Below are 24406 nucleotides of genomic sequence, written 5' to 3'. Positions count from 1 at the left end.
AGTTTGGTAGCTTTTACTGCAACCTTGGAGCTCTCTTGTATCTTGGGCACAGATAGTGCAAGTGTAATTACCCTCATCATTCAAGTGAGAGCTCTAGCAGTTAGAATAGTGATTACTAGATTCACTGGGTACTTAATATATGCAGAATCTTTTACAATATCATCTGTCTCTCTCACCACTGGAACTTCATGGCCTGAATCAACTTTTTCAGAGACAGAAAGAGAGAGAGATAGAGGGGAAGAGAAACAAAACCTCCCCTCAGTGTCAGGGGTTCAGGTCTTTTTAAAAATTATTATTATTATTATTATTATTATTTAATTTCCCTCTTGTTGCCCTTGTTTTTTATTGTTGTTGTAGTTATTATTGTTGTTGCTGATGTCGTCATTGTTGGGTAGGACAGAGAGAAACAGAGAGAGGAGGGGAAGACAGAGGGGGAGAGAAAGATAGACACCTGCAGACCTGCTTAACCACCTGCGAAGCGACTCCCCTGCAGGTGGGGATCTGGGGGCTCGAACCGGGATCCTTATGTCTGTTCTTGTGCTTGGTGCCATATGCGCTTAACCTGCTGTACTACTGCCCAACCCCCAGGGGTTCAGGTCTTAAACCTGGCAGTCAGCACCCTTCCAGGTGAGCTGTGCTGAAATACATCTGAACGTGCAGAAGAATTACGCTGAGCCATTATATTTCACCACCCATGAAAGTGAAGTCCAGATGGATCAAGGACTAATAAAACCAAATAAACCAATGGGATTCCATCTGATTGAAAAACTTCTGCAGAGCAAAAGAAACCATCATCCAAACAAAGAAACTCCTTACAGAATGGGAGAAGGCCCACCATGCCAAACATCAAGAGGCTAAAAACCAAAATATATAAGGAGCTCACCAAACTCAGAAAAAACACGCAAACAAAAAAGAAAGACCTCATCCAAAATGGGGAGAGTGAAGCGACTCCAAGTCTAGTCACACCTGAGGGATATTTTAGAAAGCAGACCTAAGAGAGGGGAATGCTGTCTTTCCACTCCTCTTCCGTCCATCCCACACACAGCACTGAATTTATGTCACCCTGTCTGTTCAGTGGCCTGTACCTTGCTTTCTGAGTTATTCCCAGTACTATATCAGACTATTTCACTGTCACCTTGAGGAAATAAATCTTCATGTCATGATTAGAGGGTTGTGAAATCCAGGGCTAGAGGGAGGTAGCCATTACTTTTTATCAAAACTCTTTTTATGTAGTTATGTATTATCAGATAGATAGAGACACAGAGAAATTGGGAGGGTAAGTGGAGTCACACAGAGAAAGACAGAGAGATACCTGGAGTCCTACTTTACCACTTATGAAGATTTCCTCCTGTAGGTGAGGACTGAGAGCTTGAATCCCGGTCCTTGTACACTGTAGTGTGTGTGCTTAACCCAAGGGATGTAACAATTTCTTAGTAGAATAAAAGATTAAGAGAGACCTGTAGACAGCTTAGAAAACCTCCTAGGCTATTTTGTCTCTGTGAGCATCAGGATATAAAGGAAAGTAGCAAGAAACTCTAGATTCCATGTTGAGTGTGGGCTGCCACTTTGTCCACAATAGCTAAGGCAAGTCTAGCTGGTATTCAATTAAAATTAAATATAAAATCATCAAGACTAGTAGGGCAGTTAGTTGGTATTCTCTGTTCTGTGTCAACATTCCAAATACTTCATTAGTATGTAGGGTGATCTGAGCTATCACTGACCTTCCTGGGTGTCATTTTTAGTGTTTATTATAATTGTTGCACTGCTTTTTATTTTTATTTCCTAGATGCTTCAATAGTTGTGGGGTGTTGTAAAGACCAATTTTTATTCTCCAATTACATTTTTATGTAATTGTAGCCCCAAACTTAAGCAATCAGTTTATTTCAAATAGGTACATTTTCTATTTTGGATCTAATTTATTTTCCAGTGAATGAATGAAGTCTCAGCATAAATCCATGCAGTTATTAAAAGGAAAAGAGACACCTCAGATAAATAAGACTTTAATGTTGTACAGACTTATAGTTAAATTCAGATGTCAAAGGTGTGATGTGTGTTGATGTGGAATGTGCTAGTAATTTTAACAGTAAATAGAACTCTCAATATGTACAAACATCAACACAAAAACATAACAGGTGCTATTGTTAATTCAGGGCTTGGAGGTTCACTGTAGATAATGAATGAGTCAGATTTGCATGTATGGGTCCCCAAGTTCAACTTCCCACACAGCATGTGCCAGAGTGATGCATGGTTCTCTTTCTCTTATCCATAAAATGATAGATAGGTAGATAGATGATAGATAGATAGATAGATAGATAGATAGATAGATAGATAGATGATAAATGGATGATAGATGGATGGTAGTTGGTTAGTAGATGGATGATAAATAGCAGATAAACGATAGAAGATTAGACAGGCAGGTAGGTAGATAGATACATAGATAGATGGTAGGTGGATAGTAGATAGGTGACAGATGATAAATGGATGGATGGATGATAGATAGATAGATAGATAGATAGATAGATAGATAGAAGGGTCTTTAAAAAGAAAGAGAAAATACAGGAGGAATTTTCAGGAAAACACAAGAAATAAATTTAGGGAGATACTGGCAGACTATAAGCGGTGTCTGCCATAAGAAGTGTCAAAGCCAATTACTAGCAGTAGTGACTTGGACTTTGTGGATATTCCAGTACCCAAAGCAGCTAAGCTAAGTGAAGTTCACATGTGGTCTGGAAACGTCTAGCTGGCATGGTGTCTGAGATGGAGTGAGGAGTTCAGATGTACGTAGAGCCTTCCTTAAGCAGTGATGTGGCCAGAGTGTGCACTCACTAAGCTAATTGTCCAGACTTGAGGACTGTACCTGCTTTCAAAACCTAGACATTAGGTCAACCTTAATGAAACCGCAGCCAAGGAAAGACACAAGGGTTTTTCCAAAGTAAAAATCAATGCTGTTTACAGAAGCAGCATAATGGAAGGAGAACAATCAGGCAAAGCAAAGGTTCAATGAAACTGCCCCTGATCCTAAAGTTTATGTGTGCATGTGTGTATATCTGGCATCTAGATTAGCCATACATATATGTGCATGTGTGTGTATTCAGTATATACATGTAAACACAATATACACTATGTCTATAATAAGATACAAAATAGATGTCTCACTGATTTTATTCTCAGAAAGTAGACCACCAAATACGTGAGGTTACACTCAGTTGGTATTCAGTCTGAAACATTAGACTGTTACAGAACTATGTAAAGATGTTGTATGCTTCTAAGACCCCTTCTGTTTCATTGGTTTAATCCCCCCTGCTTAACACCGTATTCTATTTACATAACCACTGTTAACTAAGCACTGTCCTGCCTGCAGGGATTGGTTTAATCCCCACTGGTTCAGGATGTCTTTTTGCTCCGCCCCCTCTCATAGTCACCCTGATTTCTACCACTGTCTTTTCATGCGCCACCCTCACTACGTCACCCTCTCTACGTCACATCCTGTTTCCACCCTACTTGGCGAGTATATATATATATATATATATATATACAGGATTGTGATTAGATATAGTTTAGATTGCGCTGCATTCCACATGAATAAAGAGATACTGCTTCCCAGCTCAACCATGGGTCCCTGGTCGTCTGTCTCCTGCCTGCAAAGCATAGAGAAGCTTGCAAACTGATTGGATAGAATCTAAGGCTTCCCCAGTGAGGCCTGTGATGTACCCTGTAGAATACACACATTACTATGGACAAGGACCCAGGTTCGAGCCCCTGGTTCTACCAGCACAAACAGTCAAGGTGTTGCAGTTCTTTCTCTCTCTCTCTCTCTTTCTCTCTCTCTCTCTCTCTCTTCCTTTCTCCCTCTCCCTTTCCGTCTCCCTCTCCCTCTCCCTCTTCCTATCACTCACCCTCTATCAACTTTTTTCTATTATACTAACTATAAAGAAAGATAAAGGAAAAACAATCCATACACTGGAGTCATTGTATGGATACTAAATCCCAGGAATAGACTGAGTGACAATTAAAAATAAGAAAGAAAGAAGCTTTTACCAAGGTAATGGAGAACTATTAGGTTTTGTGGTATCACTCACTCTTTGAAATAAAATAAAATAAGCACTAGTCAAGGACATGGTTTAAATGTCTGAGTTTTGTGGAAAGAAACTGAAAAGAATAAGGCCAGCGTATAATTCTTCCTAGCAAGGGGAAAATCAAGCAGTGTTTTATCAATACTTTATGGTATCCTAATGTTGTGAGGGTTTTAATACTATATTTTGCCCTGAAGAGACTGCATTTAAATAAAACCAAAATAGAACATTTTAATAAAACTGAGAAATGGGAAGTTTTCCCCACAGGAGATGGAGAAAATACAGTTCCTACTGTAGGAACCTAATTCAATACAAAATTTTCTATAAGGGATGCTTAACTAACTAAAAGTACTTACAACCTGTTTTTTTTTTTAACCAGCTTCCCAGTTATATTATTTGTAAAGCGTTACTCTAATTAAGAGAAGCATCAACACACACAGAGAATGAGGATTCCATTGATACGGGACACTACTTCTGATCAGGTGACCTGAGAGGCAGCTAATTTTCAGAATCCAGTTTTATTTCAGTGATAAACATGATGAAGAAGCTTCTCAACTCCTGGAAAGAGTGTGACACCAGGAAACATTATTTTTACCACCACCCCCCCCCAAAAAAAAAAAAAAAGCCGGGGCTGGGAATGAAAAATACTGAGTTCACAGCCTCCGTAACTAATTGTGGACTATCTTGAGACAAGAGGAACATTATTATTACAAAACCAACCAACCAACAAACAAACAAACAACAAAACCCAAGCTTAAAATGCATAAGAAATACTAAGCCTTGCTCTAAAGGGGAAAAAAAGTATTTTTGGGGAGGCGGCTGTTTGAGGTTACACGTGGTACGACCTAGGTTCTGTCCCCTGCTTACGGAGCTAGCAATGAAGCATGTACTGCAGGTGTCTCTCTCTGGCTTCCTCTCCCCTCTCAATTTCTCTCTGTTGTATAACATGAAGAAAATAATAATAATAGTAGTAATAGGATATAGTGGCCTCAGGGGCCATGAATTCACATAGGCAAGGAGCATCAGCAATGACTCTGGTGGGTAGAGAGAAACACTGAGCCAAATATTTATGAATGATCTGAAAGCTGGGCTGGTGGTAGGCTCCCAAGTTTACTCTTTTCTCAGGTAAATTGACTTCGAATCCAGAACCTGATTCTTGTTGCCTGTCCAGGTAGACAGGTTATGTGCCTTTCTAAGATCAGCTTTTAGTTTTATACGCTGGAGAGAAAAAAAGGCTCACATATGGAATTTTAGAGAGGATTAAATGAGTCTCTCTTTTTTTTTTTTTTCTAAAACAGCGCTGTGTAAACATAAAAACATTAAAAAAGAAAGGAAGAGAAAGGCAGGACCATAAAAAATGAGCAAATGTATATAAATATAGGTAGTTATAGAAATAATAGTGAACCCATATCTGTGACCTTGAGAAACTATGGCAGTTTCCAAATGGAGGGAATGGGGACACAGAACTCTGGTGGTAGGAAAAGTGTGGAATTACAACCCTGTTATCTTGTAATTTTGGAAATCAATATTAAGTCACTATAAAAAAAGACTACATGGTGAATTAGGGAATATATTCCTAATTTCCATGAATAAACTTACATATAATTTCATGCATTATATATAAAGACATGTATAAAATTGTATGAGAAGGGACCAGGTAGTACCACACCTGGATAAGTGCATGCATTACAGTGCACAAGGATCCAGGTTCAAGGCCCTGGTCCCCACCTACAGGGGAAAAGCTTCAAGAGTGGTGAAACAGGGCTGCAGGTGTCTCCCTGTCTCTCTCCAATAGTAAATAAATAAATAAATAAATAAACAAATATTTTTGAAAAGAATTGTTGAAAAAGAAGATAATATCTTTAAAAAAATATTGTTTGAGAAGCTGTCTGAAAGCCCTAAGGCCAAGATTAGATGCAGAGTGAAAGGAGAAGCTATGCCTTAGAAATCCTGGTTTACCAGATGTTCTGCAGTGAAATATAGTCATTGGAGAGAGATTAAGTCGAGTTTAACTTTTATCTGTGTTAAGAAGCTCACTGAGATGGACAAACAGGAGTGGTCAAATGGAGACACAGGCTTAATCCCCCCCCCCAAAAAAAAAAATAAAAGAGGCATCATTGATTTGTGAGATTTGATAGGATTTAACTATTCAAGTGAATGACTCAGTGGGAAAGATCAAGGTCCTTTGTAAATATACTACAAAATAAAGAGGATTTGAAAAAAAAAAAACAAACAAACCTACAAAGCAGCATGCCCTAAAGCACTGCGTTACAATTTAGAGTGGGTAGGAGATAGTGAGCTGGGCAGCAGGATTCAGATGCCAGCACTTCATAGATGGGGCTCATCCTCTAGTTTCTCTATTTCTCATTCTTTTTTTTTTAATGATCCTAATAAGTCATCTTTTTTTTTTGCTTGTTTATTTAAAAAAGGAGACATTAACAAAACCATAGGGTAAGAGGGGTACAATTCCACACAATTCCCACCACCAGATCTCCATATCCCATCCCCTCCCCTGATAGCTTTCCCATTCTTTATCTCTCTGGGAGTATGGACCCAGGGTCATTGTGGGTTGCAGAAGGTGGAAGGTCTGGCTTCTGTAATTGCTTCCCCACTGAACGGGCGTTGACTGGTCGATCCATACTCCCAGCCTGCCTCTCTCTTTCCCTAGTGGGGTGGGTCTCTGGGGAAGCAGAGCTCCAGGACACATTGGTGGGGTGTTGTCTGTCCAGGGAAGTCTGGTCGGCATCATGCTAGCATCTGGAACCTGGTGGCTGAAAAGAGAGTTAACATACAAAACCAAACAAATTGTTGACCAATCATGGACCTAAAGGCTGGAATAATGCAGATGAAATGTTGGGGGGGGGTTCTTCATTTTTCCCAACAGGGTGCATCTCTTGTTGAATACACAACTCCACCATTCCTGGTGGCCATAGAACTCAGACCCTTACACATGGTGTGGTGTGTGCATTCACCAGTAAGCCATTTCATGACCTTCTGCTGTCATTTCAGTGTAATTTGAAGATGAGTACTGTGAATCCTCCATTTACACATGCATGCACACACACACACACACACACACACACACACACACACACACACACTCACATTTAATCAATCAAGGGAATGATATTATAAAAAGTGTTGCACGGTGGGGGTAGAAAGCATAATGGTTATGCAAAGACATGGGCTGAGGCCTTGATGTTCCAGGTTCAATCCCCCACACCGCCATAAACTAGAGCTGAGCATGGTCATATGTGAGCTCTGCTTTGGCTTCTATCTCACGCTCTCATTGGAAACTCTATTTCATATAAAATAAAGCAAAGGGGGCTGGGAGGTGGTGCACAGGATTGAGCGCATATAGTATGAAGCCTAAGGATCCCGGTTCGAGTCCCCTGCTCCCCATCTGTAGGGGCATTGCTTCACCACTTGTGAAGCAGGACTGCAGGTGTCAGTCTTTCTCTCTTTTCTCTCTCCCCCTCCTCTCTCAATTTCTCTCTGTCCTATCCAAAAAGGAAGGAAGGAAGGAAGGAAGGAAGGAAGGAAGGGAGAGAGAAAGAAAGAAAGAAAGAAAGAAAGAAAGAAAGAAAGAAAGAAAGAAAGAAAGAAAGAAAGAAATGAAAAATCCTGCTGCCAGAAGCAGTATGCAGTGCAGGCACTGAGCCCCAGTGGTAACCCTGGAGGCAAATAAATAAATAAAATAAAATAAGAGCAATATAAACAAACAAACAAAAACACCCCATCAGTCGACAAAAGAATTCACTGAGTTCTTAGTACATTGGATTCTCAATGTAATTGCTTTCCAAATGCAGATGTGTGATGTGTGTTCTGCATTGGGAGGGATCAAGGGCAGAAGAGCATCTGATTATCGCCTTTTGTGTCCTTTCAGTAGCCAAACCTCATTTCAGGATAACTCAAGCCAACTGCCCCAATGTAGTGCTAGCAAAAGGAAAGACACAGTAAATTTTTCAGGGCAACAATGCAGAACAGAAGAGACCCCTCCTTCCTCTTGCTTTCTGCAGATGCAGGACTCCCAGGTACTTGCACAGTTTCCTCACCCTTCATGTGAATTAACGGGAGAACATTTCTAGCAGGTGGGAGAGGTTAAGTGGGTCAAAGACATTCATACACCTTGGTTCTAAAAACCAGAGGTTATAAAATTTGGCTTCTGCTCTTGTCTTTTGTTTGCTATTCTTTTGACTTTATTAAATTTTACCTGTGCACCACAGATACCTGTATTGACTTTGTTTTCTCTTTCTTATTGTGTATTTGGTTAAAAAAAAATAAAGGGGGGAGTGGTTGCTTGAATTAGAGGAGTTATCCTTGTGGATAGTTAATATTAGCGACATTAAAACAGTGAGCATGACAACAGGAAACAAATTATATTTTTCACAAACCGGGTAAAACAACTTGACTTTTGGAGATCTTTAACACCCAGGTCTACAGTTATGTAGATAATACAGGTGGTTGTTTTACAGAATGGATAAAAATAAAGCTTTTAATATTATCCTTCTCTGACTTATCTCTTAGAAAAATAAGAAATGACCATCTCATATTTTTTTTACAATTTTTTCAAATATTTTTTATTAGTGATTTAATAATGATTGACAAGATTGTGGTTCCAGAGGGCTACAATTCCACACAGTTCCCACCACCAGAGTTCCATTTCCCATCTGCTCCACTGGAAGCTTCCTTATTCTTTATCCCTCTGGGAGCATAGACCAAAGATCTTTATGGGGAGCAGAAGGTGGGAGTTCTGGCTTCTATAATTGCTTCTCTGCTGGACATGAACCTTGACAGGTGGATCCATACCTCAAACCTGTTTGTATCTTTCATAGTGAGGCAGGGTTCTGGGGAGGTGAGTTTTCAGGAAACAATGGTGAGGTTGTCTGCCCAGGGGAATCCTATAGTGTGAAAATATAAATATATAACTATAAAGTATCATAATCATATTATCAAAGCAATCTACCATATATGGGAACATTATAAGGAAGGAGAGAGTTCACTAAGTTTGCTAAAGGGAGACCTCGCCAAATTTTCTCACCAAGCAAATTATACAGCTAAGGAAGGAATTGTATATACATCATGTATAAAGAACATAAACAACTCAGTAATAAATAGCAAAGGACTCTATTAAAATGTACAAGGAATTAAAAACAGTCCCAATTCTAAAACTTACATATGAACTCCCAATAAGTATCAGATAAGTATAAACCCAAACCACAGTGAGATATGACTTGATCCCAACAAGATGACTCTAACAGTGAGAAATGACTAAATTAAAAATGTCAGGTGCTGAGAAGGTGAAGAGAAATGGACAGTCTCACCAGTGGGGACGTGTAAGGGGAGGGGAGAGGCAGAGCAGCACATCTCTGTAAAACAAAAATGAGGCAGAGCTGGCAAACAGCACAATAGGTAAATAAACACTTCAATACCCAAGTGGCTGAGACTCCCGATTTCCACCAGAGTACCACCGTAAGCCAAAGTTAAACTGTGCGTTGATGAAGAAAAAAAAAAGGGGGGGGGGAGAAGACTCTATATCATATTACTCAATAATTCCTTCCTTTGGTATATGCATAAGATAATTAGAATTAACTGTATATTTGAGAACTTTTACATGAGTATAAACAGCAGCGTTGTGTATTGAAGCCAGCCTTTGGAAACAAAGGTGGTGAACAAAACTCTTGTATTTCTACAGTGGAATATTTATTTAGCACTAGGAAGGAAGGGGATCTACCCTAGAACATGGAATAACCTTGAAAAATGTGTGTGAAAGAAGCTAGTCAGGTGCAGGCGGTGGCACACATGTCACAATACCAAGGACCTGGGTTTGAGTCCCACGTTCCTACCTGCAGGGGGGAAGCTTCACAAGTGGTGAAGCAGGTCTGCAGGTGTCTCTCTTTTTCTCTCCCTCTCTATCACCTCTTCCTCTCTCGATTTCTGGCTATCTCTATCCAATAAATTAAGATAATTAAAAATAAAATTGAAAGGGGCCAGGTGGTGGCGCACCTGGTTGAGCTACATATTACAAGTGCACAAAGACCCAGGTTCGAGCCCCTGGTCCCCACCTATAGGGGGGAAGTTTCAATAGTGGTTTCAAGGCTTCAGGTATCTCTCTTGTCTCTCGCCCCCTCTATCAGCCCCCTTTCCACTCAATTTCTGGCTGTTTCTTTCTTTTTCTTTCATTTTTTTTTTTGTAGAATTGGGACCATATGTTTTTGTATTTCTCAAAGTGTGTCAAGACACCACACTAAATAGGTGCATAATTAATATTCTACTCATAAAGATAACAAAAACATGTGGGGGAGCCCTATATTTTATATATTCCCATATCTTTTTATTTTTTATTTATAAAAAGGAAACATTGACAAAACCATAGGATAAGAGGGGTACAACTCCACACAGTTCCCACCACCAGAACTCCATATCCCATCCCCTCCCCTGATAGCTTTCCTATTCTTTATCCCTCTGTGAGTATGGACCCAAGGTCATTGTGGCATACAGAAACTGGAAGGTCTGGCTTCTGTAATTTCTTCCCAGATGAACATGGGTGTTGACTGGTCTATCCATACTCCCAGAGTTTCTGGCTATTTTATCCAATAAATAAAACAAAGATAATTAAAAGTAAAAAAAAAATGAAATTACAATAAAAGAGAATCCAGTCACATAGGGCCAAATATAGTGTGACTCAATGTGTGTATGGATTATCAGGAACTAGAGACATTTCAACAGAACATGATTAGATTAATATTTGTCTAGGGTACTTTACAGTTGTCTGTGAAGTGTTGATTGAAGTATAGTGTCTCCTCTTTTCTTTGAGGGAGGGAAGCAGATGGGAAGCTCAGTTGCCAGAGCACTAAGCTACTTTGTTCTTGTAAGGACAGTAGAGAACTATTTGAGGAGACTATGAAGTATTGCTTTTCAAAATGACTATTAAGAGCTGTCATTGCCATGCCCTCAAAAGCCCAAGTTGAAGGTCTTAGGGAATTTTAGGAGAGCAAGCCTATTTAATTTCAAGATTCCTTAAAAAGCAAACTGAACCAACTCTTCAAGTACCCTTCCAAATCCATTTAGAATTACGCTTACAAATCACCAAGGAAATCATTTCACAACCTATAGATAGGTAATTTAACTTTCTTCTATTTAATTTTTCTGTGTTGCTATATATGACACTGATAGAACGTAGACATAGAAGAAGAGTAAAGTATTTGTATTGTGAGATGAATGGAAAAAAAAGCAATAGTATTTGAAAAAGACTCCTGGAGGTAGAAAAATATACATTTCAACTTTGCCTTAAGATTTGAAATTAGATTAATGAAGACATAGGAGACATACAGCCCTTAACAACTGAATAAAAGCCAACCAGAGATATAGACTTGGTATTGGTGAGTGTCTGTTAGTGGGGATAGGACTTCATGGAGTCATGGAAGTGTCTGGAAAGTGACAATGGTGTTAACTGTATCACATTATGAAGATGTTAAAAGCACTAAATTGTAAAAAGGTTTAAATTAAATTCAGTCTCCACAATGCTATCTTGAAAATGGCTGCTGTTTCTTAAAAACAAGTATTTTATGAAGACTAGACCTTTTTGATATCCCTTTCTTTTTGTTTAATATTTAGTTTCATTTATTATTTATCAAACAGATACAGAGGGAAATTGAGAGGGAAGGGAAAGATACAAAGAGAATGAGAATGGCAGAAAAAGACAAAGAGAGGGAGAGGGAGAGGGAGAGAGTGGGAGAGAGAGAGAGAGAGAGAGAGAGAGAGAGAGAGAGAGAGAGCTGCTTCATCACTCCTGAAGCTTTCCCTCTGGGGAAGGGGTGCACCAGGGGCTTGAACTCAAGTCCTTGCACATTATAACATGTGCCCTCAACCCAGGAGTGTCACCACCTGTCCCCTAACAAGATTTATTTCAAAACCCCACTCCAGCCCATGATGTGCTGGGGCCACTACCCAGTGACTACTTCATGCAAGTCCTGCCCCCCTACAAGCTGAGCTCTTTCTCCCCTCTTCTTGACATTCGTTATCAAAAGCCTACTACAGAAACATTTGCTGAGATCCTTGGTGGTTCCTGCTGAGACTGAGAACTACTGAATTGCAGTTGTATCTGGTGCTTATTTTTGACTTTAGCGGTCTTCTTCCAGCAGAGAGCTGGAGGGAGAGACCACAGCACAGACACATTCCCCTGGCTAGAATTTAGACCACAGGCACCAGGGAGCCGGTGCCTCCCCAGGCCACCTTCCTCAGCAACAAATCAGAATCTTACAATGTATATATTCACTACATGAGATACAAAGAGACCTCCAGGTTGAACCTCTTTCTTGTATTTGTGTAGGACAGTGTGAACAGAATGCTGTAGGGAAAAACAACGAAACAGAACAATAAAACCTCCAGTTATGTCAGCCTCCAACAAGAAAAACACTTCTGTGAGAAGCAGGACTATGTGTGAATTCCAGATAGAACACTTCAGTTCTTCAGCTCAGCCAAGAGCTCCCAAACCCCACTTCGGCTCACATTTCAAGATATGCCTTCTACCTTAGACTTCTTTCTTTCTTTCTTTCTTTCTTTCTTTCTTTCTTTCTTTCTTTCTTTCTTTCTTTCTTCCTTCCTTCCTTCCTTCCTTTCTTTTTTTAAAGGTTTTTTTTTTGTTATCTTTATTTATTTTATTGGATAAAGAAAGCCAGAAACTGAGAGAGAGGGGGGTGATAGAGACAGAGAGACACCTGCAGCCCTGCTTCACAACTTGTGTAGCTCCCCCCTGCAGGAGGGGACCGGGGGCTCAAACCTGGGTCCTTGCACACTGTAACATGTGCTTTCAACCAGGTGCACCACCACCCAGACCTTCTCTTTCTTTCTTTCTTTCTTTCTTTCTTTCTTTCTTTCTTTCTTTCTTTCTTTCTTTCTTTCTTCTTGAAGAAAATGTAGAGAGGCCAACAAGCCTTGTGGTTCTTTATGGTTCTCTAGTACAGAGACAGAACACTGTGAAACACAGTCTAAAGAAAGTTTATCCTGATACTTTTTTATTTGGTTGGCCTTCTACAAGTGTCTGTTTAAGGCTGTAAATATAGTGAGAAATAATTCAGTTTAGACTGGGAGGTTTATTATTATTATTATTATTATTATTATTAGTGATCTAATAATGATTTACAAGACTGTAAGATAACAGGGGTGTATTTCCACACAATTCCCACTGACAGAGTTTCCTGTCCCTTCCTCTCCACTAGAAGCTTCCCTATTCTTTATTCCTCTAGGAGTGTGGACCAAAATTCCTTATGGGGTGCAGAAGGTGGGAGTTCTGGCTTCTGTAATTGCTTCTTTGCTGGATGTGTGTGTTGGTAGGTGAATCCATATTCCTAGTCTGTTTCTACATTTTCCTAGTGGGGCAGAGCTCTGGGGAGGTGAGTTCCAGGACACATTGGTGAGGTCCCTTGCATGGGGAAGTCAGGTTGCATCTGCATGGTAGCATCTGCAACTTGGTGGCTGAAAGTGGGGTAGTTTTTTTTTTTTTTTTTTTTTACATAGGTACCACTTATATAAAAGCTAAACAAGTCCTTTGAGGCTGACTGGATTTGAATGTCATCACTACTATACTATACTATTACGTTAGGGAACAACACAAACTAAAATTTATATATTAAACAAAAGTGAATTCTCTGAAGATGAGTGTTACTTTCCAATATACAATTTTCTTCCTCTTTTTTAATTATCTTGATTTATTATTGGATAGAGACAGAGAGAAATTGTGAGGCAAGGGGGAGATAGAGCTGGATAGAGAGACAGAGAGACACCTGCAGCCCTACTTCACTACTGAATAACCTCCCCCCCCCACCTACCCCCTCCAGGTGGGGACAGGGGGCTTATACCTGGGTCCTTGCACAGGGGAACCGGTACATTTAATCAGGTGTGCCACTGCCTGGCCCCTACACTTTTCTTAATTATAAGGTACTCCTATCTTTGTTGAGTATGGAACTCAAAAAAACTCTCATCTTCTAAGCTGAACAGGAAGCCCATTACTCCATAGTTCTGGAAGGAGTCTCCTGAGTTGTAGATTTGATTTTGGAGACAGTTCTGTTTTAGCAAAGTGTGGTGTTTTTTTTTTTTTTTCTTCGAAAATGACAACCACTTTACAAGTGAGTTAATATACATGTCCCCAGATGTATCTTCTTCTTATAGCCCAGAGCCACAGTCTCAGGTTTGCAAAGGTTACTACTCATTTCAGTTGCCTGGTTGGAGGAGGTCACCTAGAGGTCATGGACTCTAGCTGACCTCCTTCCACACACCTTCCTCTACAATCTGGACTCCTCCCCTCTGCCTTTGGAATTCACTTTCTACTTATACTCAATTTAGCAGCAATTTCAAGTGCTTCCTTTGAACCAACAAAATGTAGCCAAGACCAGCTGAACTGAATGTGTGACCAGACCCAGTTAAGGTGTCAAAGTCAATTTCTGAAGAATCTGGAGGCCAGGTGCAGATCTGTTCCCCTTGAGGACAAGGCTTCTCTGTCAGTCCCTTTGCTATTAAAACTGTTGTCTACCTGCCTATCAACATGGAGTAGTTTCCCCTCCCAAATTCCCCCCCCCCCCTTTGTTTCTTGGTCTCTCCAGTCCTTGTTAAAAGGAATCAATTTAGAGCCAACACCTGGGCACCGGTATGTTAAATATCTGTAGCACCTGGCTGTTTTAAAATTCAGTTTCATGAAATGCAAAGCCAGGAACAAATCCATTGGCCACAGGAGTGAGCTTGTGTTCTTTGAAAGTAAAACTTTATAGAAAAAAATAGACATTTTATGAAAAATGTCTTCAAAATAGGTTATTGGGTATAGTTTCATCCACATTTTACTATCAAGTCCTTCCTTCAGGGTGGGGGGAAGTGAATTAATAAACAGATCTCTGGAAAATAATTTCTTTTTCATTTTTAAAAATTTATTTATTAGATAGAGACAGCCAGAGATCAAGAGGGAAGGAGGTGGTAGAAAGGGAGAGAGACAGAGAGACACCAGCAGCCCTGCTTCACCACTTGCAAAGCTTTCCCCCACAGGTGGGGACTGAGGGTTCAAACCCAAGTCCTTGTGCACTGTAACATGTGCTCAACCAGGTGTGCCTCCACCTGGCCCCAATTTCTAAAGAGAGGAGCAGAATATTAGCCCACTTGGATGGCTTGCCAGGGGCACCATCCTGCTCACAATCAGTGCCCATTTCATGAAGGCAGCTTCAGTGCTGTGGTCTCCTTCCCCCTGATATTCTCTCACTCTTTCCATGTGAAAAAGTGGATCCAGAGTGAGGAAGCCCCAGAAAGGACAAACACACCAAAATAAAAGAAAACAAACAAAAATCCCTACCAGGACTTTGATGCACTTTGGTCTTTACTGAAAGTCAACATGATGTTCATTACTGAATCAGTTGGGATGTTCCAGTTAACATAATTCAGATTTAATCCAAAGTACATCCTAAATTCTTTGTTTAGACAAACATCCAAAAGTCATTGTAAGAATTCTGCTTTGAGTGTGTGTGTGTATGTGTTCTCATATCCATAACCGGCTTGTTTATTAATTTAGGGTGACTCTTGTGAAGAGTAAATGATAGAACACAGGGGTGAAATGTTTAAAAACCAGGATGGAAGCAGGATGAACAGTGAATTGTCAGAAACACACCATTGTCTGGACCATCTTATATTTGATGATGAGTATATTTGATGATGGCTAATGTTTTCCAGTATCACTGTTGCAAATTGTTATTTTGAGTTACAGGAGTGCTATTTCAACTTTTTTCTTTAATCCTTTGAAATAAGGTGTATGAAATGTCAGATATATATTATAGAAGACTTAGAAAACAGGGAAAAGGTTTATTTTATTTTATTTATTTATTTTTTATTTAAGAAAGGATTAATTAACAAAACCATAGGGAGGAGGGGTACAGTTCCACACAATTCCCACCACCCAATCTCCATATCCCAACCCCTCCCCGATAGCTTTCCCATTCTCTATCCCTCTGGGAGCATGGACCCAGGGTCATTGAGGGTTACAGAAGGTAGAAGGTCTGGCTTCTGTAATTGCTTCCCCGCTGAACATGGGTGTTGACTGGTCGGTCCATACTCCCAGTTTGCCTCTCTCTTAGGGAAAAGGGAAAGATAGATCAAAGCCCCTGCTGTCCAATGCCACCACCCCAAGCTGGTTAATGACTGTAGGAGCATTCTGGTGAACTTTTCAGTTATGCTTCCTTATCCAGAAACGTGGTGAGTTAGACTAACCACCTGTGTCCACCTGCCCCTTAGGGCTGCACGGCCCCTGAGCTGGACGCATGAGATCTGGACTTGGGGCATTGCAGGTGTCACTGGGCCCCAAACTTTTCAGACCCGCCAGGAATTTGTAGGTGTGGGTTACTGAAGGTATTCAGACCCCAAGGGCTTTGTGGGTACAGGCTGTTCCTGGATACTTACTGCTGCCCCTCCACCCAATAGGCAAACACCCCTGTGTTAATTGGGAGGACTTTCAGCAGCTGCAGAGCTGGTCAGCGACGCCTGCCTGTCTTGCAGGGCTGCTGGTGTTGCCCCCTGTGGACAGCACCCTCTGGGAGAGGAGAACACCTTTGGGGAGAACACCCCCTGTGGAGACCACCTGCTACTGGCAGATGCATCCCTGCCTGCCAAGCATTCTCCCAGGGACATCCGGGAGAGTGACCAGAGACATTGACCAGTGAGAGTGACCAGGAGCAGTGACCAGAGACAGTGACCAGGAGCAGTGACCAGAGACAGTGACCAGGGAGAGTGACCAGGAGCAGTGTTCAGGGACAGTGACCAGGGACAGTGATCGGGAGCAGTGTTCAGGGACAGTGATCAGGAGCAGTGACCAGAGATAATGACCAGGAGCAGTGATCAGAGACAGTGACCAGGGACAGTGACCGGGAGCAGTGTTCAGGGACAGTGACCAGGAGCAGTGACCAGGGACAGTGACCAGAGACAGTGACCAGGAGAGTGAACAGGAGCATTGACCAGAGACAGTGACCACCAGGGACAGGGGACCAGAGACATTGACCAGAGACAGTGACCAGGGACAGTGACCAGGAGCAGTGACCAGAGACAGTGATCAGGGAGAGTGAACAGGAGCAGTGTTCAGGGACAGGGACCAAACAGTGACCAGAGACAGTGACCAGGAACACTGACCAGGGACAGTGGCCAGAGACAGTGACCAGGGACACCGACCAGGAGAAGGGGTCCCGCGACCACCTCCAGCAGCATTTAGCCAGGCGGCAGAGGGCTGTCCCACCCCCACCCCCGGGCGCCCCGCCCCCACCAGCCCCGGGCGCCCCGCCCCCCACCCTTGGGTGCCCCGCCCCCGCGGCCACCGCGCCTGCAGGCTCGGGGACAGCCGGCCCCCAACAGTCCGCGCCTCCCTCGCGGTGACATCACCCGGAAGACACTCCCCTCCGCCTGCCCGGCCGCCGCTCGGTCCCTTCCTTCCTCCGCGGTGGACAGGACCCTCGGCTGAGGAGCCAGGAGCCAGCCAGCACCGGGCGCACCTGCACCCCAGGGACCCCGCAGCCCCGGAGCCTGAGGAGCCCGGGAGCGCCCGCAGCACCTGCACCCGAGGAGCCCGGGAGCCCGGGAGCCCCAAGGAGCCCAGGGCGCACCCGGAGCTGGGGAGCACCTGCACCCCAGGGTGCGAGGCCGCCCAGGGACCCGGCGACAGCATGGAGCTCAGCCCGCTGCTCTGCTTGCTGCCCCTGCTGCCCGCGCTGGCCCTCGGCACCAGGTGAGTCCAGAACAGGGTCCAGGGCGCCCTGCAGCCGGCAGGCTGGTCCCCAGCACCGGGTGAGTCAGGACTGGGACCCAGGTCCGGGGTGCTCTGCTGCCCAAGCTGGTCCTGCTGCAGGTCACCTGGGGGCCGAGGGCGGCCACACCCGCAGGATATGCCTCCTGCCCAAGTCCGAGGGGCCCTTACAGCTCTGGGGAGTGCAGACCCTCCCCACTCATCCTGGCTCCTTGGAAAAAGTGTCAGTCTCCCTGTATCCCCCCAGGGAGGAGAACAAGACCCTCCCCACTCAGCCTGCCCCTGGGAGAAAGCTCAGTATCCCCCAGTGAGGACAAGACCCTCCCCCAGAAACAACACGCTTCTCTTCAGTTCTGGCAGCTGCCACGCAGCAGGCGGGAACTACAGGTAACATCAGAGAGGAACAGCACCCACTACCTTAGCAGTCTAAATAGCTCCTTACAGGCTCACCTTCCCCGACACCCACCCACCCTGAGCTGGACCAGATTCTAAGGTGAAAGCATCAGTGTTACAGGAAGGTGGGAAGCCTTGCAGAAGACTTCCAGGGCTTGGAGTCTTGTATTCCTGCCTCTGAGGTCTGGAATAGACTCGGGGATAAAAAAAAACATTTGCATTTGACTCTGTCTTGTGAACAGGTCTCCTTAAAAAGCACAAGAGGTGATTAAAAGTGAGAAAACACTCTCAGAGTGCTGATGCAGACTTCCCCAGTCAGGAACAATGAAGGGCTGTACTCCAAGAGCCACAGCAGGGGACTTCAACTCCCAGCACAGAGGGGCTGTGTGTGGTGGGGCTTTGACTCCCCAAGTTGGGGATGGCCTTTGCTTTCTTCTTCTGCAAGAGCAGCACAAGGCTAAACTGTCTCACTGCCTAGGACCAAGACTATTTTGTATGCCCTAATCATCATTGGCAGAAGCCTCTCTCCCTTGGCTGCTGGGCTGTGAAATAACTCACACAGGATGAGGGTCTTTTCCACTCACTGTGAATGGAAAGGTTATCTTTGAGTCTGGTAGAAAGGAGGGGCATTTTCCCTTGCAAGCAAAAGCAAAACACAGGTGATTTCTCAGACCAAAATGTGAGTTTTCTTCTCCTTTTTTTTCTCTCCCTCTTCCTTCTCTTTCTCCTTCTCTTCTTCCTCGCCCTCCTCCTTCTCCTTCTTCTGTCTCTCAAGAGTTGCTTGCCACTTCAGTTCACAGGATGTCAGTGATGTTAAAGAAAAATCACTTTGTTTTCCAATACTGCAAGTGTCTTCTAATCGCAGAGCCTAGTTTAATACAGGTACTCAGCTTTAAACAATTCAGTGCAAACTAGGCATCACATATGTTCTTTGAAGTGTCTTCCCTTTCACTCTCAACCCATGTTGTGGTTTAGTAAATATTTTTGGTGGAGTCTTCAGGTAAAGCGTCTTGTCAAGGTTTGGGTACTTAAGATAACGCCTGCAGACACGCAGAAAGTACTATTTGCTTAAACAATGGAAACCCGGTCCGTGGTTATTTTTAAAGATGGTGAAAATGTCTCCTATCCGTAAAGTATGGTTTTCCTTTGAGAGATGCTGTGATTTGAATGAACAGAAAGCCTTAAAGTTCCCAGAGTTTTGATGTCTGAGGTGAGTGATCACACCCATTTTGAAGCCATACTCTGTAAGAAAATAGTTGCTACATTCCACAACAGAAGTTAGTGGCCGTCCCTCATAGTGACTGAAAGTTCTGCAGGGGCAGCTGCCTGTGAAGCCTGTGGGGCGGGCGCCTGCTTCAGTTTCTCTTTGTTGCTAATCCAGCTGTAAAGTTATGCTGCACCCGAGAAAGTGAAACCTGGCATTTCTTGTCAGTGATTACTTCAGCAGTTCATTTGCCATAAAATCCGAAGTAACCTTGAACATGATGATGACACTATTAATATTGTCTTCCTAGAAAAAAAAAAAAAAAGCGTGCTTTCCTGGGCTCTTAAGAGATGGGCGTTCTCTTTACAATAGTTTAAATTTTGTACTAGGCCTGTGCTTAGCATGTAGGCAGGAAACTAAACAGTACCGGCGTGAGAGGTGACTTGTATTCCTAGAAATAAGCGTGCATTGACCTGTTTAGAAGAACCGTGTGGCTCAGCCTGGCCAGCTGTGACAGTGAGGTGTCTAGCTGTGACTTTAGTTAACTGAGGTTCCTTAGTCTCCTTTAAATCACTTAATGTCTGGGAAGCAAATGGCAACTCATGTGCTTAGACCACTTGACCTCACTCACAGAGGAGTGGATGCGAGATGTTCCTACAGCCTTCGGGTGATGTCACGTGACTGTTGTTGGCAATTTTTCTCTCCAGTGTGTGAGAAATGTGAGTAAGGAACTAAGTAGACTTACACATGAGCCTGCAACTCTGTCTCTGGGCAGAGCCCTTCAGTTCCGTGCTGCTATCTCCCCAGTAGGTCTAGAGAGGGTATGTTTGCTACTTAAAAGGGATGTCTTCACCACAATCACTCTGAAATTAGGGGTAGCTCCCAGAGTAGTATTTTTTTTACATTATTGTTATTATTGAAACCTCCCCCCCTTTAAAAAATATTTTATTAATTTATTAATGAGAAATATAGGAGGGCAGAGAGAAAGAACCAGATATCACTCTGGTACATGTACAGCCAGGGATTGAACTCAAGACCTCCCATTTGAGAGTCCAATGCTTTATCCACTGCACCACCTCCCTGACCAAAAACCCCTTCCCCTTTTTATTCTTCCCTCTCTTTTTGTATAGCGATAGAGATAAGTTGAAAAGGTGAGAAAGAAAGACACCTGAGGCCCTGCTTCACTGCTCATAAAGTGTCTCCTCCCCCCCCAGCAGGTGAGGACCAGGGGCTTGAACCAGGTTCCTTACATGTGGCGAGGTGTGCACTCTGATAGTTTCACCTCCACTCACCCCTTATTATAGTATTTTTTTCCATAGGGAGAGAATGTTAAAACCATTCTTCTATCTAAGCAATAGATTTATGAATACTTTCAATTTTGCCTCACCTCCACCGGTTAGCAGCAGTTTTAGGCTCTGAAACGCGCACACACACACACACTCTCACACACACTCACAATCCAAAATATTCCCCCTAGTAACAGCATCCGTGTACCCCCAGAGTTACCTCATTTACCCCGAAAGAGAACTAAACATCTTCACCTTCAAGAGTAGCCAAGAATCATTCTGCGTTTTACTGCTAAACCCCATAGTGTTTAAAAAAGAGTTTTTAAAATGCCCTAGCAGTTAGTGTATTGCCTCTCTCCTTTAGAATGTGCATGTAAATAAGAAAATATCAACCCAGTGTCGTGCATGGCGTAGCTAATAAAGAATTCCATTTAAATTATGTACACAGAGAGGTGGTCCAAGAAAAGAGCATGCGTGGGGGTCTAATAGCTAGGGAGTAGGGTGACTTCTTAAATAGGTTCTCTCTGTAGAAGCATGAAACTGCTTTATCCTAGGTAGCCAGCAATTCACTTTAGAAAACAAAAATCGTGTAGGTATTGAAAGGAATAGGAGGTGCAAAGCATCTCTTAGATGTTCTTGGTGAAAAGGGACCCATGGAGCTTGCTGGAGAAGGCAGATGCTTTCCTGTGATGAACCTCTGCTCCTTTATGCTGTAATTATACTCTTGCTGCCTCTGGCTTGCTGAATTTTCAGTGACTTTGTGGGAAGAAGAGAAACATGGCAGGGGAGGAGTGAAGCTCTACTGACTTGTGCATTTCCCTTAGGCAAAAAAACTCAAAGCAGATGGCCGGTCCCCATAGGTATGAGCTCACCTTGGAGGTCTCTCCTGGGTCCTCTGATCAGCACTCACACTGCCTGTCTGTTTGCTTCGGAAGCTAGTTTTTGATGATACTCTATATGGGAGAGGCCCCAGGCTTTTGTGTGTGCCTTAGTCTAACCTGGGGATTGAACTGATATGTAGGATAAAGGCTTGAAAAGGATCCCAAGGCAGGATGGTACACAGTGAAGATGTTACTTTATATAGAGTGACTCTGATATAAGAAACAGATGTGGTCCAAGAGTGTTGACCTGGCATAGTGGCTCTGCATATGGGCTCTGAGGCAGACAGAGCTTCAGGTTCAAATCCTGTTCGCACCAGAAGCCAGTGGTTTACCTCTGTGTGTGTGTGGGGGGGGGGGGGCAGTTCACCCCTCTATAGAAAAAGAAAGAAAGAAAGAAAGAAAAAGATGTGGTCTTGCAAATCGGTCTGAAGTATTGTGAGTTTGCTTCTCAACTCCTAGACAAGGTGTAGCTGTGCCAACAAGAGACATTTGTTGCCTTGGCTTTTGGAGGCCAGGGGGTAGCGCAGCGGGTTAAGCACACGTGGTGCAAAGCACAAGGACCAGAACAAGAATTCAGGTTCAAGCCTGCTGCTCCCCATCTGCAGGGAAGGGGGGGCTGCTTCACAAGAGGTAAAGCAGGTCTGCAGGTGTCTTTCTCTCCCCTGCCCCCTCTGTCTTCCCCTCAGTCTTCTCTCTTGATTTCTCTCTGTTCTATCCAACATCAACAACAAGGACAACTAAAAGGAAAAAAAAAAAATGACCTCTAGGAGCAGTGGATTTGTGGTGCAGGCACCGAGGCCCAACAACAACACTGGAGGAAACAAAAGTGAGAGAGAGAGAGAGAGACACACACACAGAGAGAGAGAGAGAGAGAGAGAGAGAGAGAGAGAGGTATGTTTGTGTGATGTTAAGTATGTTCCTTGATCTTGGGGGTTGAATTGTTTATATGGCAAACTGAGAAATGTTACACATGTACAAACTATTATACTTTACTGTTGGTAAACTGTTAATCCTCCAATACAGAAAAAAAAAAAAAAAAACCAACCAACAAGCAAATACAACTATATTTGAGTTGGGAGAGATATTACGGTGCTGAAACACTGGACTACAGGCCTCGTTTCCCAGAATGTCCAGGTTTAATCCCAACCCAGTCAGAACTGGGCACTGACTGCACCAGTCTTTTTCTTACCAGCCCTCCCCCCGCAAATAGCTGAATAAATAAGCATTTAAAAATAATGATGATATCTGTGACAAGCCTATCGTTGCAATATTTTGCTAACTCATTTAGATAAATCTAGGAGGAGATGGCATGTATCAGCAGTTGTTTTGACTTTTCAAATTTCAAAGGCTCTGGGCCTTTGTTGGTATATATCTCTTAACAGTTTTTTAAAAAGAACAATTTGGACATTACCTTTGAAGATTAAATTTTTCCTGTGAGGAAAGAAGGGGTTAGCATAAAATTCATATTTTTATGATTCAGTTTCCCTAGAGCAGAATCATGTGAAAGGAGGAGCCGGACTTGCCCACCAGGAAGCAAGTCAGTGAACTGGCTGAAGAGTTCCTGGCTCAGTGAAATGATGTTTTCTTCTGTGTGTTATGACAGCGCTAGTTTGTGTGTATACACACACCTGCTTTTTAAAATGCATTTATTTTATTTCTTTTGGATAGAGACAGAGGAGTTCAGAGAAAAGGGGGGAAAGAGAGAGAGAGAGAGAGAGAGAGAGAGAGAGAGAGACTTGCAACACCGCTTCATCACTTGTAACTACCCCCCTCATCCCCTTGCACCTGGGAATTGGGGGCTTGAACCTGGGCCCTTGTGCACTGTAGTGTGTGCACTCAACCAGCTAGCCTTTGGACACCTGTTTTTAAATGTGATCTCTAGAGGAAAAAGTGTCTTTAGTGAATAGGAGCAAGTCATTTAAATAACCTGGTTAGGCATGCATCATTTTTTTGTTAAAAAATCTTTTGTATTTGTTTATTATTGGATAGAGATAAGAGAGAAATTCAGAGGGGTAGGGGAGATAGAGAGGGAGAGAGACAAAGACACCTGCAGCCCTGCTTCCCCACTCCTAATGCTTTCCCCCTACAGGTGGGGCCCAGGGGATTGAACTCTGGTCTTTGTGCCTTATAATGGGAGCACTTATACAGGCGCACCACTGCCTGGCTCCAAACATGCATTGTTTACCGTTGAGTTTTCTTATGTGAATTTTTAAAAAAATCTTTATTCAAACTTGTATTAATGATCTGTAGCGATGTCTGTGATATTTTTTCTTCTCCTTCCCTTTTATTTTTATTTCAAATATCTATCTCTCTTCATTAATGGATAGTGACAGGTAATTTGAAAGGGGGAGAGAGAGAGGAGAGAGGGAGAGAGAGAGAGAGAGAGAGAGAGAGAGAGAGGGCTCTGTGATGCTGCTTCACTGTTGGTGAGTCTTCCCCTCTGAAGGTGGGGGTCTGGGGACTTGAACCTGGTTCCTCACTCATCATGGTGTATATACTCTACCTGGTGTGCCTGTCCCTGTGATGTTTGCATCACCACAAAGTCAAAGGGGTTCCTGCAGGGACTCAGTGACTGCATCAGAAGGAATCAGGATTACAAGGGGATATATTACAAATGCCTGACCCTCTCAGCTAGTCTTGTGGAGAAATAAATCTGAAGAAGTTAGTTAGCAAGAAGTCAAACAAAACTGGGAAAATGTTCAAAGTGGTTGTAAACAGACATCTAGTATGAATAGAGGAAAAACTATATATATACGATGCCAATCAGTTAATAACATGATTAACTTACTCTTCGCTGAGATACATTA

General features: G+C 42.9%; 1 protein-coding gene across 4 annotated transcripts in view; it reads left to right on the top strand.

Annotated features, from left to right (window-relative positions):
* LUZP2 (leucine zipper protein 2) overlaps nt 1-24406 on the top strand; it is a 385213-nt gene that overhangs the window by 45319 nt on the left and 315488 nt on the right. Inside the window, exon 1 of one of the 4 annotated variants that reach the window (XM_060176995.1) lies at nt 17469-17817. The exons of 1 other annotated variant lie outside the window; for it this stretch is intronic. In XM_060176995.1, the coding sequence (XP_060032978.1) occupies nt 17756-17817 (62 nt within the window). In that variant the 5' untranslated portion in view covers nt 17469-17755. Of the gene's footprint in view, nt 1-17468; nt 17818-24406 lie in introns of those variants that run through there. 2 more of the 4 variants (XM_060176994.1, XM_060176996.1) reach the window with 2 other exon arrangements.

The sequence above is a fragment of the Erinaceus europaeus genome, chromosome 17 (genome assembly GCF_950295315.1).
Source record: "Erinaceus europaeus chromosome 17, mEriEur2.1, whole genome shotgun sequence".
NCBI classification, from domain to species: domain Eukaryota; kingdom Metazoa; phylum Chordata; class Mammalia; order Eulipotyphla; family Erinaceidae; genus Erinaceus; species Erinaceus europaeus.
This window is presented reverse-complemented; position numbering and strand designations above follow the sequence as displayed.